The 12,500-nt window shown below is 42.6% G+C and overlaps 1 protein-coding gene across 19 annotated transcripts in view; it reads left to right on the plus strand.

The window, feature by feature from the left end:
* The window catches only part of LOC147012133 (neurexin-1-like), a 1,392,023-nt gene that overhangs the window by 632,931 nt on the left and 746,592 nt on the right, over positions 1–12,500 (plus strand). For all 19 annotated transcript variants that reach the window (XR_015052060.1, XR_015052059.1, XM_085858522.1 and 16 more), the window contains one exon: positions 721–840. Coding sequence is in view for 17 of the 19 variants with exons in the window: in XM_085858522.1 (XP_085714648.1) it covers positions 721–840 (120 nt within the window). In the remaining 2 variants the exon portion in view is untranslated. The remainder of the gene's footprint in view (positions 1–720; positions 841–12,500) is intronic.

Below are 12,500 nucleotides of genomic sequence, written 5' to 3' on the forward strand. Positions count from 1 at the left end.
TATTCTAACAGCGCAAAGCCAGCAAATGACTGGTTAGCCCAGACCACTGGTTTTCACAGCAAAACCGAAAGATTCACTATCTTCACAATGCTGAGCACTTGCTTTCGTTGGTCTTCTGATAAGTGTTCAAAAATTTTCTTATGCGAAATATTTACGGCTTTGTTTTTCGATTGACCACGTTCATAATTTTAAATTTTCTTTCAACATTGCAATGTATAGACTACATGTTGCCAAAATGGGGGAGAATTGAAAAAGGTGCCCACTCGAAACATAAATATCACACACCGTACTTAATTTAAACAGATCTTCTCTTCCTGTACAGGTCATCAACACAGTCGTGAGATAACATCTGCACTTTTGAGCTGTAGAGGCAGGGAAATGATGTGCTTTGTGCAAATCTGGCCATTAACTCGTCCGTAAATCAAAATACTGACACTTATTGCTTAACAAGATCACAGCCTTGATTCACAACATCTCTCGCTATCTCTATCTCTCTCTTTCTCACTCTATCTTTCTCTCTCTCTGTGTCTCTCTATCTCTATCTCTCTCTCTCTCTCTCTCTCTCTCTCTCTCTCTCTCTCTCTCTCTCTCTCTCTCTCTCTCTCTCTCTCTCTCTCTCTCTCTCTCTCTCTCTCTCTCTCAATTTCAAATTCTCATGGCCGAGCCAATGAGAAGATGCTCCATGAACTCCACCGTTGATCACTTTTGTTTCTGTTGCAGGCAAAGGTCCCGAAGTGATGCATGCAGGGAGGGATCTGAACGATGATCAGTGGCATACAGTGCAGGTGGTCAGGCGGGGAAAGCTGATTACTCTTTCCGTAGATGGCACATCCACTGATGGTAATTTCCAAAGCCTGTCTTTGGATGCTAATGACTTCATATTTGCATTGATCTTTTGATTTTCATGTTTGTAAGGTTGATAAAACATGTGAAATTGTTATAAAATCCACGAGGTTTTGATCTCAAGTTGGTGAACAGCAACATACAAACGCGACTCAAAACATTTTCCCTTTTCAAAAAGATTTGCCACCAAAAATATTACCTGTGTACTCACCTGGGTTTGATTCGCAGAACAAATAATAACTGTCTTCCTCGTGCTGCAGAGACAGCACATTGCTTCAGTGAGTATGTTGTCTTTCAGAAGGGCATATAAGGAAGGAGTAGTATTCACTGGTGGACATTTAAGATCCCAATGTGTGTTTCCCAAGAGTAGGCCATTAGCCTGCCCTAACGAGGAATGCAAGGACAAATCACCAAGTGTATTTCTTTCATGGAACTGCTTCGGCAGGACTTATGTTCTGGATAGAGTGCGGACACTGGATTAGATTATCTCACATCAGAAATGCGCGCACACACACACACACACACACACACACACACACACACACACACACACACACACACACACACACACACACACACACACACACACACACACACACACACACACACATGGATCCATTAGTTGGATACCGTTCTTCCTCGAGGTTTTGATCCTTTCAGCCCAGGCACACACAGCAACATGTGTTTGACACTTTTTATTAATTGTACAGTATTGGCTGTTCTTAAAGTATCATATAATTCAAAGGGATTGCTGGAAATGATGTTAATTTCACAACATCCTATGTTTAACTTTGTTTTAATTATAAACATCAAAACATAGTTTCCTTACCTCAAGTAAGAACCTTAACCTGTGAGCAATTGAATGATTTCACCACCGCACCGATCATCAGATGGGACAGTTCTTCCTTCAAGCTTCGATCCTTTCAGCCCAGAACCTCTCCAAATGGCAGATCCACATCAGTTGATTACCTAAATCAATAGATCCACAACCTCAGTTGTGTCCAGGCAGTCAGTCAACCCATCAATGCAACATCACAAATCAAACTTTACTCATGAGAGGATTTAAGGTATTATCACAGAGTTGCAACTCTCATCACACATTCTATTATGTGATAATATATTAAATCATGCACATCTTACCTTAAATATAACATGTCTACCACCCAGAACATACACCACACCTCTGCATCAAACTGTTTTTCAAATATTCAAACGGTTATTTATAACGGATTTTATATATGCTGCACTGTCTCCTGGCAACCAATGAAAATGGTTTAAAAATTTTTTTTTTAAAATAATGAATTTAAATAAATATCTCATTAAAAATATTTTTCCGATTCGTATTGTATTTTATGAATCCTATTTGGTGTGGTTTTATGGTCTGAAAGAAAACTTGTTTTAATTTGCTAACTTGTAGCTCCCTGTGTTGGCATACGTCTGACTAGTTGTTTTAATCTATTGATAAGTTCATTGCTGTGTGTGGTTGCTCTCACAGTCCAAAATATTTCCCCTGCATCCATACCATATAATAGATTTTTTGGAATGTTGCTTTCTTCGAAAGGTACTAGCCGAAACCCTATCACAGACGGAGCACAAAATTGGTCCTTCAGTATTAATTTTGATTATCTGTCCAATGGCGTTGGTCCCATCTCGATCAGATGAAATTGAGAAATTGAAGTTACCCGGTGACCTTGACCCCTTGACCCCGTGACCTTTGACCTTGAACTTGACCCCCCCCCCCCCCATGTCCGTTCTCATGTCCCAATGATCACTCATGCCAAGTTTCATCTAATTCCATCCAATGGTTCGGCCGCTTATAAAGGACGAACAAACACACACACATACATACATACGAACATATTCTATTTTTTTAGTGTAGTAGATTCGTACAATGTGGAGTGTAAAATCTTCTCGTTTACTAAATAATTTGGTGTGAAGTTTATTATTATTGATATCGATTTGTAATTCCAAAAATAAACTGAAGTGTGAGTTTGGTTTTCCTTTTTTAATTTGAGTTGTTTTGGATACATTGTATATTATCATGAATCTGATCAAATACAAATCTACCATTAATTGATAGTAAATCATCAATGACTCGAAAGATGTTTCCACACCTTCGTGGAGTTGTTAGTTTATTCCTGCACATGTTTTGGATCAAATCAGACTCGTACATGTGCAGGAATAAATTTACAAAGAAAGGGGCCGGATCTGAACCCATGGGCACCTCCTGAACCCTACTGTCTGCTGGAGTATCTTGTTGCTAAATGTAAATAAAACTTGCTTAGGAGAAATGGAATACTTTCTTTAAGTTTATTTTTTTTAACTCCATGCATATTGATTTTCCTTTACAGACCAGCTTGCCATTTTTTGATACACTTTAATGGAAGCTTTATTACCTCCTGCGAACGCTTTATTTACTGCTCTCTCCAATGCGGTTACGATCTTGTCATGTGGAATGCTTGTGTATAATGCATAAAAAATCATAAGTTGATAGACATTTAGCCTTATGTTTGTTATTATTGTTGTGGATACTGTTGATTATAGGTTTGGAATTATATACGATCCAGAATTTCTTAACACCAGAATAAAATCTCACCTTTTCATCGTAGTTTTTAAGCGTTTATAAATTTATTTCATCGCCCCTGTCATACTACCTGACAATGGTTTTAAACTGCATTCTCCACTTGCGATGATGAACCTCATCTTACAAGGTTTTTGTGTATTTTTGGAACCAGTAAATGAATGGTAATTTCGATGTTTATCTGGAACAAACAGTCTTCTTGCTTTTGAGTAATTTATGTGCTGTTGTGTCAAGTGTATTTTATTATCGTGTTTTTTTTTTTAATGTCTTTTAAAGTCAAGTCTTTAAAATTGATAATGCAACATTGTGTCCAGGCAATGTTATATTTCCATAGGAAACTATGTTAAAGTCTGAAAGTCCAATTCTTCCAAAAGTGTTTGAATGTAGAATGTTTTCTGTACAAATCCAATATTATTATTTGCTTTGTCAATTGTAACAATAACATATTGTGTTTGAAACTGTTTTAAATAATTATGGGTTTTCAGATTGTTTAAAATTACCTTAGGATTATTGATTCAAACTTTTCTTCTCACATCAACAATTCTCCTTTTAATATGTTTCTCTACCTCCTCCAACCATAAAGCCATTTGTGTGTTTCGTACTTTTTTGTTTATCAGTTTGTTCACTCATCCATTCTATCAGTCCGATCATTGTAAGTTCCGTTGCTTTATTCCATTTTATCCTTTTATTTTCTCGATAATTCAGTCCTTTTGTAAGTAATACATGTAATTTTCTATCTTTCACTATTCTGAGATCACCTGTTTTAATGTGTTCATGATTTGGATCTTTAAATATGGAATGGTCACAATTACAATGATGTGTGTTATTCAACCATTCCTCTACATCTGTAGATTGCACAGTTTCTGTGCAGTTGAAGATTTTTCTCCCCCAGAATTACATTTCCTAAAGCGTACACAACCCTTGGTAGCTCTCTCTGTTGCATTGTTTCTGGAAGTTTACCCAACACTTCCTCTGTTGTCGTATTTTCTCTATATTAATCATTTCCACCCCTTTATTATCAAACATAATTTGGATTATGTCATTCATTGTCTTTTCTATGATTAACTTATTTAGGTTTTTCTTTGTACATTCTATTGCCAATCATATCCAGAATTGCTTCCATTTGTTAGATTAGGAGTTCCTCTTCATCATTCCCTTCCACTAATTTGTTAACGATTTTGCCAAACTTCTTTCATTTTTTTCTTTTTAAAGTATTGATCAGAATTTTGCTGCTGTTATGTAATCTACAGATATTTGAGTCGTTAAGATCTAACCAATCATTTACTATTTGTTGTGGTGTGTCTGTAACTGGACATTTATGGCCATAATTATGTATTCTGAGTCTCTGAGAGTTTCTGATAAGGTGTTTGGTCTGATAAGATCTGAAAAACAGAAGTGATTATGGTTTTTCCATTGTGTTGTATGTCTGTATCATTAATTATTTCATTCAATCTGTATGGGTAAGCAGTTCGTAATTATTTCATCCAGAAAAGATATCGATGCTTATGTCGTTGGGTAATTGTTTCGTCTCCCATCTAATTTTTGCCCATTACTGCTTATCTTTTCTACACCGTGAACACTGAAGCTCGCATTTTTACAGTATCTATAAGTAAAGTGACGAGTGAGTAATGGACAACCAAGAGTTTTATCTTAGTTTTTCATGCTGCTCCTGTGTGCATTCATTCTAACATTACATCTCTGCATTGTTTCACCAACTTATTGCATCGCACATTTGCTACAAGTCAATAAATAAACTATGTTTGAGGTTTTACATGTAATTAAGGATTTTGTTTCTTTTAACTTCTTAGATATAGCCATTACTGTTCATTTAATTATATTGTTTGTGGTAAATATCGGACAAGTTTTGTAATTGCAAATCCCACTTTTCCACACTTTGAATTCGTATAAATGTTCCCCATTAGCTAACCGAGAATGGCCACCTCCTACAGTCAGGATATCTGAATTAACTATAGCATTACCATCTTAAGGAACACAAATTCTCTGAAGATGGTTAATCCCCAGGGAGGTGAGTTTAGCTGGGGGCTGCCCTGCTTTACCTTTCATTTTGTTGAGTCGCAAAATTTTCATAGTTTGAAAGGTAGAACCACATAAACACAAAAGATTCAAATAAATACAAAATAATAAATACAAAATAATCAATACAAAATAATCAAATAAATACAATATATATATATATATATATATATATATATATATATATATATATATATATATATATATATATATATATATATATATATACATTGTTATGGCTGTGGAAATTCGCATTACATCATAAAGGGCCCTCAGGTGAGATATCTCCATAGGTACATGTGTAGTTAGCCCAAACCCGTTGTATAGAGGGAATTTATGTGATCCATCCGGGCTGCGACGCTTTGAGTTAGTCGTTTTTTTTCTCTATCTTTTATTTCAAACAAACAGCATCTCAACAACCACGCCATCCCCACCACAGCGCCAACCACACTACAACAACGCCACACCACCACCTTCACCTTTACCTTCACAACCTCATCCCACATCATCGCTTCTACGGCCATTCCCGCACCACCTGTGAACACTGAACGTCGGGCTGTCTCGGGCCCGTTCGGCGATTGGTGCCAAATGCACCGAGCCACGAGCGCGAATGGCGGCCTTTCCGAGCGGAAAATTCGGATCAGAAACGCTTCAAGCCCACTTCCCCTCCGTCCAATGGGCGAACGCGAGGCGGCTTGGCCCCGCCTCCAAGCGCGCATAGGTGAAGTCCGTTTATGCAAATATGCGGATCCAGGGAGGTTCACGCCCCTTTTTGCCCGATCAATGGCTGAACAGAGGGTGGCGTGGCCCCGCCTCCAATCGCGTTTTGATCCGCATATTTGCATATCGGCTTCTCCTGAGACCTATAAAGGTGCGAGCGGAAGGCGACTCGGGGGCTTGAGTTGAGGTCGGAGGAGAGTGTGGAACTGGAAGGAAGAGAGTGTGGAAAGAGGAGAGTGTGGAACTTGGAGAGTTTGTCGTCGAGGAGTTGCTTTTGGAGACAAGGAGCGCCGTGTTGGTGGAGTTGAGTCGAGTGCGCGCGGTGGAGCTGCGGGCGGCTGGTCGGGGCAGGGGTGCTCGAGTCCAAGGCCAGGAGGACGGCGGTCGGTGACGAGGCTGCGGTGTGGGGGATCGCTCGTCCCGTCGCGGGACCCAATTCAGCCAACCACTCCTCGCCCCCAGGGCATCAACAATTTCCCCGTCCCCCGTGCTGAGATAGTGCAAAAGGGGGCCCCGTTCCCCCCCCCACCCCAAACGTGGTGCCAACAAGCACGCCAGGGGCCCGGGATCGGGGCACAGTGGCGCGGACATTTTGCGGCTTGCCCGCCAATGCGTCACGAGGACGCGGGTAAGACCTCCCCGGTCTCGCGGACCAAGCCGCTCCTCTAGGTCCCGCGCACATTTGGCGTACAGGCCTGTCTGCCTCCTTGTCTGTGAGGGTGGCTTCTTTCTTTTGCTTTTGTGTAAATGTGTGTTGTCGCCGTCTGTGAAGTAAAACTGTGTAAGTGTTGCCGTGTGTATGCGTTAGTCGGTTGTATTACATTTGCTTTTTGTGCATAATTGTTTGGCTGTAAATACGTACCTTCCATGCTTGTCTGTGTGTGCGCATAATAAAATGCTTGCTTGTTAAACTGTGCCCGTTTCACTTCATCTTTTCTCCATTTGAATCTCCATCTTGCATCACGTAAGGGGTTCGTAGTGGGTGCAACATCCCGGTAATTAATCGGAACCGTCAAGGCCGACGATAACACCGCTCGGTTATCACTGTAGCACGGAACGGACCGCTTAAGCGGTTCGTGTCCGGAGTCGGCCTGTGGCGTGGTACGATCACCCAGTCGCATTTTTACAGTACGTATCTTTAAATATGGAATGACGCATGTCCATTGATTTATTTGAGTGCCATTAATGACATATAATACCAGCGGAGTATGCTTACACATTGTAAGCAATAACGAACCATGCTTCCCCATTGTCTCGGTTCGCTCATCTGCATTTGTTTTTTTCATTTATTTATTTTCATTTATTTATATTTTCATTAATGGATGCCTGACAATGGTTTTGCGATTTTTTTTCCTGGTGTATCGGCTTCGATGTCCGTCGAAACGCAAAATCACCATGCTTCTCCATTGCCTTGGGTCGCTCACCTGCATTTATTTTTTCATTTATTTATTTTCATTTGTTTATATTTTCATTTACTGATACTATTCGATGGTTCTGTAATTTTCATGGTGTATTGCCTTCGGCACGCTAAATTTCAACTTTCTACGTCACTGGAAAGGTACCGAACTTTAATATCAGTGGGTGAGTGATTGGAATATCAGTGGTTGGAATGAGTTTTGTATATATTAGATATTGTGTTCAAATATTTTTATCCAAGTAAAACATAATTACAGTAGACAAACAAGATGACTACCTCATGTAGGTAATTTCTTTACCATGAATACTCTGTGAAAGCAGGATGCAAGTTGATAATTATTTTAGAACAGTTTCTGCCTTTTAAGAAACTGATTATTTAACCCCAACAAAAGAGCTTCACTTTGTCATAATTTCTTATCCGGTGGATAACTATTCGAAGAATAATCCACGGTTGTTCAAAGGCTGGATAAGGGTAGGATAGTTATCCAATGGATAAAGGCTAGATAAGGCGTGCTTAAAGTTTTGATTGACATATGGTATCGCACAATGGATTGCACTGTTTCAGCTTGTAAAACAGTCATGGTGGGTGAAGACAGTCAAACTAGAGAGAGGAAGGCAAATTTTACTCTCACCGAATGGGATATTATGCTGCGTTGAATGGCAGTTCATATTAAGGTCATAAGGTGTAAATTTTCAAACACCCTAACAAATGATGCAAAGAGGAAGTTGTGATTGTCGATCTCAGCTGCTGTCAACAGTGTTGGAGACAACTATTGCTCGGAAGGAAGAAATGAAGGAAAAATGGTGCCACTTTCAGTCAAATGTGAAGAAGGTGGGTGACCCCTAAAATATACGATTATATATTGCATCGACCTACTCTATGGACCATACGGCTGGTCGTAGACTTGTCAATTCCTAAGGAATCCCCGACGAGTTGTAGAAATGTACCCATAGCAAAAAATCTTTGGGCAAGGCAAAGTTTGATCACTGGTGATATTGCACAGTTCCGTTTCGTAGCACACATCAAACTGTCACGTATTAAATGAAGAATGGAGGTAAAACTTGCCTTACTAAATTGATATCAGTCACGGAACTCATGCTCCGAATATTCACACATTGATTCAACACATTAGCGGAATTTCCTTTCAATGTTCGTCTGACAGATGTCGAACAAAGCTGGATCGTCTGCCATTTCAAATTGGCCAAACCTAGTACATGTCACTAACCACGGATAAGCCATCTCTGGGCCAGAAGAGGTTGGCTAAAGTATCCAGTGGATACATTTTATCTGCTGGATTGGTGATTTATCCACTGGATAATGCCTATCAGGGCTTCTTGCAACAGGGCACAGATGTGGCTGGATAAAGTTATCTAGAAAAATTACTAATTTACTCATCAGGTAAAGTTATTCAGGTTTGAGCAATGGATCCCATCCTGTGGATAAATTTTATCTGCAGAATAGGTGATTTGTCCACAGGATAGTGCTTATCTGGGCTTCCAGCAGACGGGCTCTGGTCGATAGTTCCCCACTTCTTCCCTGGATCCTTTCTTAACTTCTGGTGCAACATTTTTGACTCTCCAATCCTCCAGTAGTTGTTCCGACTGTTAAAGATATCGGCAAAAATGACGCTTAACTGCCCAGCCACTTCCTTCAATGCTCCAGGATGAATATTTTCGGACCCTGGGTGGGGAGTAGATGATAAATGGGGTTTCTGGGATGCCCATTCAAATGAATGGGGAAAAATAGAAAAACTTTCTGACCCAAGCCCCAAAAGCTTAAAATAGGAGACTCATTTTCTCCCCACCTATCCCTTTCCCTCCCATACAAGCAAATGTAAAATTGAGACTCATTTTCTCCCCACCTATGCCATCCCCTCCCATACAAGCAAATATAAAATTGAGACGATGAAAGATTGAGACTTGCTGATAAAAGCACTTCTTCCCTTTCATATTTTCATTCCACTCAAAGAGTGAACCAACAAATATTTGTCCATGTTCTACTTTAGGGAACGACTTAATTTTCTTCTAACATTTATTTCCATCAAGTATCAGGTCAGGTATGGGAGCATGTGGCAGAACAGCACGTCGCTGCGTCCACTTTCCGCCGGTACTCCAGGGGCCTCCATCTGGCCATCCCCCAGGAAGATGCCAGGCCCATCCCCATCTCCTTGAGATGATGGTCAACCTGCTGCAACCAGGAGGCATGTGGTCGGCCCACTGGCCTCCTCCACTCATGAGACTCCCTCGCTGAGAGAATCTGGTGAGCAGGATCAGCGTCAGGAAAACGAGCCACATGTCCATACAGCCGCAACTGACGCTCACGGACTATGCAGGAAACAAATCTCATCCGAGTCTCTCTCAGCAACCGCTCGTTGGACACAAAGTCTGACCAGCGATAGCCAAGGATTCTCCAAAGAGACCTGGTACCAAAGGAATTAAGTCTCCGTCTCAGATCCTTGGTCAGAGTCCAAGTCTCACATCCATAGAGCAAGAGTGGAAGTACCAAGGACCTGAAGACTCGGACTTTCGCCCTCCTGCACAGGTACCGGCAGCGGCACACCCCATGATCCAGTGAATCCATGACTCCCCAGGTCCGACCCAGACGTCTATTGACCTCTGACTCACAGCCGACAGAGACATGAATATCACTGCCAAGGTAAGTGAATCTCTCCACGACCTCAACATCCTCACCACAAACAGACACAGACAGGAAAGCAGCATCCAAGATGTCACCAAAAGCCTGGATCTTCGTTTTGACCCAAGAAACCCGAAATCCCAGCGGCTCTGACTCCTCATTCAGCACCTCGAGGGCCCCCAAAAGAATGTCTAAAGTCTCCGCAAAGATGACTGCATCATCTGCAAAATCAAGGTCTGAGATCTTGACATTCCCAAACGATGCACCGCAGCTTGATCTCTCCGACATCCTCCCTAAAATCCAGTCCATACAAGTGCTGAAAAGTGTGGAGGCCAGTACACACCCCTGATGAACTCCAGTAACAACTGGAAATAAGTCAGAGATGGTACCACCACACTTCACAGCACTCTCAGTACCAGAGTAGAGTTCAGACATCAGATCGATCAGTTTTGGTGGCACCCCACGAAGACCAAGAATCCTCCAGAGGACATCCCGATTCACTGAATCGAACGCTTTACAGAGATCAACAGAGGCTGCAAGCAGCCCCTCCCGAAACTCTCATCTGCGTTCGGTGAGGACACGAAGAGCAAGGATACGGTCAATCGTTGACCTCTTTGGTGTAGTGCCTGACTGCTCTGGATGCTGGTGCTCAAGCAGATGGTGGCGAACCCTATCAAGAATTATCCGAGCAAAGACCTTGCCCGGCACTGAGAGCAGCGTCACCCCTCGGTCGTTGTTGCGGTCTTGGCGATCACCCTTTCCTTTCCAGAGAGGAACAACAAGGCCCCTCTTCCAATCAGTTGGGATGATGCCTGTGTTCCAGGCAGAGCAGAAAACTGCATGCAACGACACCAGTGCAGCATTTCCACCAGCCTTGAGAAGTTCAGCATGGATGCTACAGATCCCTGGAGCTTTGCCCCGTTTCAACTGGTTCACCACAGCCCGTGTTTCCACAAGTGAAGGTGGACCACAGTTGATTCGAGGGTCAGCAACAGGGATTGTAACACCCTTGACATCCAACTCGACAGCTGGGGGATCAGCCTGGTACAACCGCTCAAAGTAACCGGCCCAGCGGGCCTTCACGTCAGACTCTCTGTCAAGAGCCTACCACTCTCTGCTCTAACTGCAGTGCTCCGAGGGATGGGCTTGGATGAATGCAATGCGCGAATTCCCCTGAAAGTGGGACGAGAATCACCTGTCCACAGGTGCTGCTCTACCCCCTCACAGATTCCTCGCACATAGGCCTCCTTGTCCACCCTCAGTGCATGTACAGTTTTACGCCTCAGCTTCCTGAACAGCTCAGCTCTGCCATTCAGCCTGGCCCTTCGACTCTGGTCAATGGTATCCAGTGTCCCTTGAGAGACAAAATTCTTCTTTACCCTGCGGTGAGTTCCAAGACATCCACCGGTAACATCAAGGACGGTGGTCTTCAAGGCACTCCACAACTCTTCAGGACCCCCCAAAGCACCCAGACCCCCCAAGTGTCCACTCAGCCTGTTTGCAAACTCCTTAGCTCCTCTCTCATCCCTGAGCTTGCCAACATCCAGCCTAGGCTGGGATGGTAACATTCTCCAGGATTTAAGGTGCAGCTTTAGCGTTGCTACAACAAGCCTGTGGTGAGTATTGAGGAACTGAGCACTCCGATAGACCCTGCAGTTCTGGATCATCCTCCAACGACCGTTAATGAGGACATGGTCAATCTCCTTTGCCGCACCGCCAGCATTGGAATACCAAGTCCAGCGATGAGCTTGTGGGCGCTGAAACCATGAACCAGCCACCCTAAGTCCATGACTTCTTGCAAAGTCAAGGAACTTAGTGCTATTCTGGTTCATAGTTCCTGACCCATGGGAGACCAACACACGTCTCATAACTATCCCTATCAGTTCCAGTCGATGCATTGAAATCCCCCAAGACTAGAAGTGTATCTCGTCTGGAGCACTGATCAACCACAGACTCGAGCGTGGCGTAGAATGCATCCTTCACGGTGAGATTACTCGCCTCAGTCGGAGCATAAACAGAGACCAGGGAAATGATACCTAAGGAGTGACGAATCCTTCATCTCATAATACGCTCGTTGACCGGTGTTACCTCAATTATCATTGGGGTCAGCCTATTGGACACAGCTACAGCAACTCCTTGGGTATGGTAACCATCAGAGCGACCAGACCAATAGTAGGTGTAACCACCCACCATTATCTCGCCGCAATCCGGTCTTCGAACCTCAGAGAGTGCTGCAATCCCGATGTCCAAACGCTTGAGCTCAGATGATAA

The sequence above is a fragment of the Eptatretus burgeri genome, chromosome 15 (genome assembly GCF_056783735.1).
Source record: "Eptatretus burgeri isolate ZD-2024b chromosome 15, Ebu_testis_v1, whole genome shotgun sequence".
In the NCBI taxonomy this organism is placed as follows: Eukaryota; Metazoa; Chordata; class Myxini; order Myxiniformes; family Myxinidae; genus Eptatretus; species Eptatretus burgeri.